This window comes from Talpa europaea (assembly GCF_964194135.1).
Source record: "Talpa europaea genome assembly, chromosome: 12".
NCBI classification, from domain to species: domain Eukaryota; kingdom Metazoa; phylum Chordata; class Mammalia; order Eulipotyphla; family Talpidae; genus Talpa; species Talpa europaea.
The window spans coordinates 81,486,838-81,488,032 of NC_140079.1; the positions used below are offsets into that span (position 1 = coordinate 81,486,838).

A 1,195-nucleotide genomic window follows, 5' to 3' on the forward strand; every position below is an offset into this window, starting at 1 on the left:
AGGGGAGGGAGGTGGCTTCACATAAACCCAGCAAAGAGGGCTTCAGTGACAGCACATCAAAAAAAATGCTGAGGATTGTGGACGGTGGATGATGATGATGATGATGATGTCTCACACTTTGGGGAAAGACCCTCAAGAAAAAAAAGTGGGGGGCTGTGACCCACGAGAAGAGGAGCGGTGACCCTCAGTGGGCGTTGGGGAGACTTTAGACCCTCGGGAAGCAGAGGAGGTGAGCGACCCTCGAGGACGGGGACTCACTGACGCACGGAAAAGGAGGGGGCCATGCCCCTCGATGGGGGATGGGGAGTCCCCAGAGCTTGGAAAGGAATAAAAGGAGACCTGGCCCTCGCAGAGAGGAAGAGGGCTCAGAAGAGCGGGGGGCCGACCCCTTCGGGATGGAGGCCCTGACCCCAGCCCTGACCCCGCGATCCAGAGAACTCGTGTCACCTGCTGGTAGTCGGTGTCCTCCGGCCGGAACTGGCTGCTGGTGGTCTCCCAGCGCAGATCGAAGTGGGGCAGCCGGTGGAGCAGGTTCGCCCACCAGGGCGCCGCGTAGCTGACCCCAGCCATGGCGGGCCGGCAGCTCGGCCGCGCGGCCGCAGCTCTGGGCTTCCTGACTAGCCCGGGGGCGCGCGGCTCAGAGGCCCGTGGACCCGAGCCTCGCAGCCTGCATAGTCCACCAGCTCCTGGGCCTGGCCCGGCCCGGCTCGGCCCGGCTCGGCCCGGCTCGGATCCGCTCGGCTCAGCTCGGCCGCCCGCGCCCGCCGCCTCTTTGTTCGCCGCCGCGGCCACCGCCGCCCCCCGCGCGCCCCCGCCCGCCGCCCGCCGCCCCGCCCCCGCAGCTCCATTGGCCTGACGCCCACAGGTCACGCCCCCGGCTCGCCGCTTCCTCCGCCCTCCGCCCCGCCCCAATATGCCATTGGTCTACCGCCATTCGGTCCCGCCCCCTATGCCCGCCCGCCCACCGCCGGTGGACTTTTGGCCCCGCCCCGAGCGCGCTCCCGCCGTAGGCACCGCCCCCGCGCCGCCATTGGCTAGCTAGACAAGGTCCCGCCCACGAGGGGCCCGCCCCCTGCTTAGAGACGCCCCGCCGGACGGGCCCCAGCGGTCTGGGGCCCCGCGGACCCCGGTCCCGGGCTAGGGCCTCTGGGTACGCAATTGTGGGCGAGGCCCGCACGCGGGATGCACTAGTAGC

At 70.0% G+C, this 1,195-nt stretch overlaps 1 protein-coding gene across 1 annotated transcript in view; it reads right to left on the bottom strand.

Annotated features, from left to right (window-relative positions):
• Window positions 1-570, bottom strand: part of TTYH3 (tweety family member 3) — a gene marked incomplete at both ends in the record, with an annotated part of 17,005 nt that extends 16,435 nt beyond the window's left edge. Inside the window, one exon of the mRNA XM_084251041.1 lies at window positions 448-570. Within this exon, the coding sequence (XP_084107167.1) occupies window positions 448-570 (123 nt within the window). The remainder of the gene's footprint in view (window positions 1-447) is intronic.
• Window positions 571-1,195: the final 625 nt, after the last annotated feature.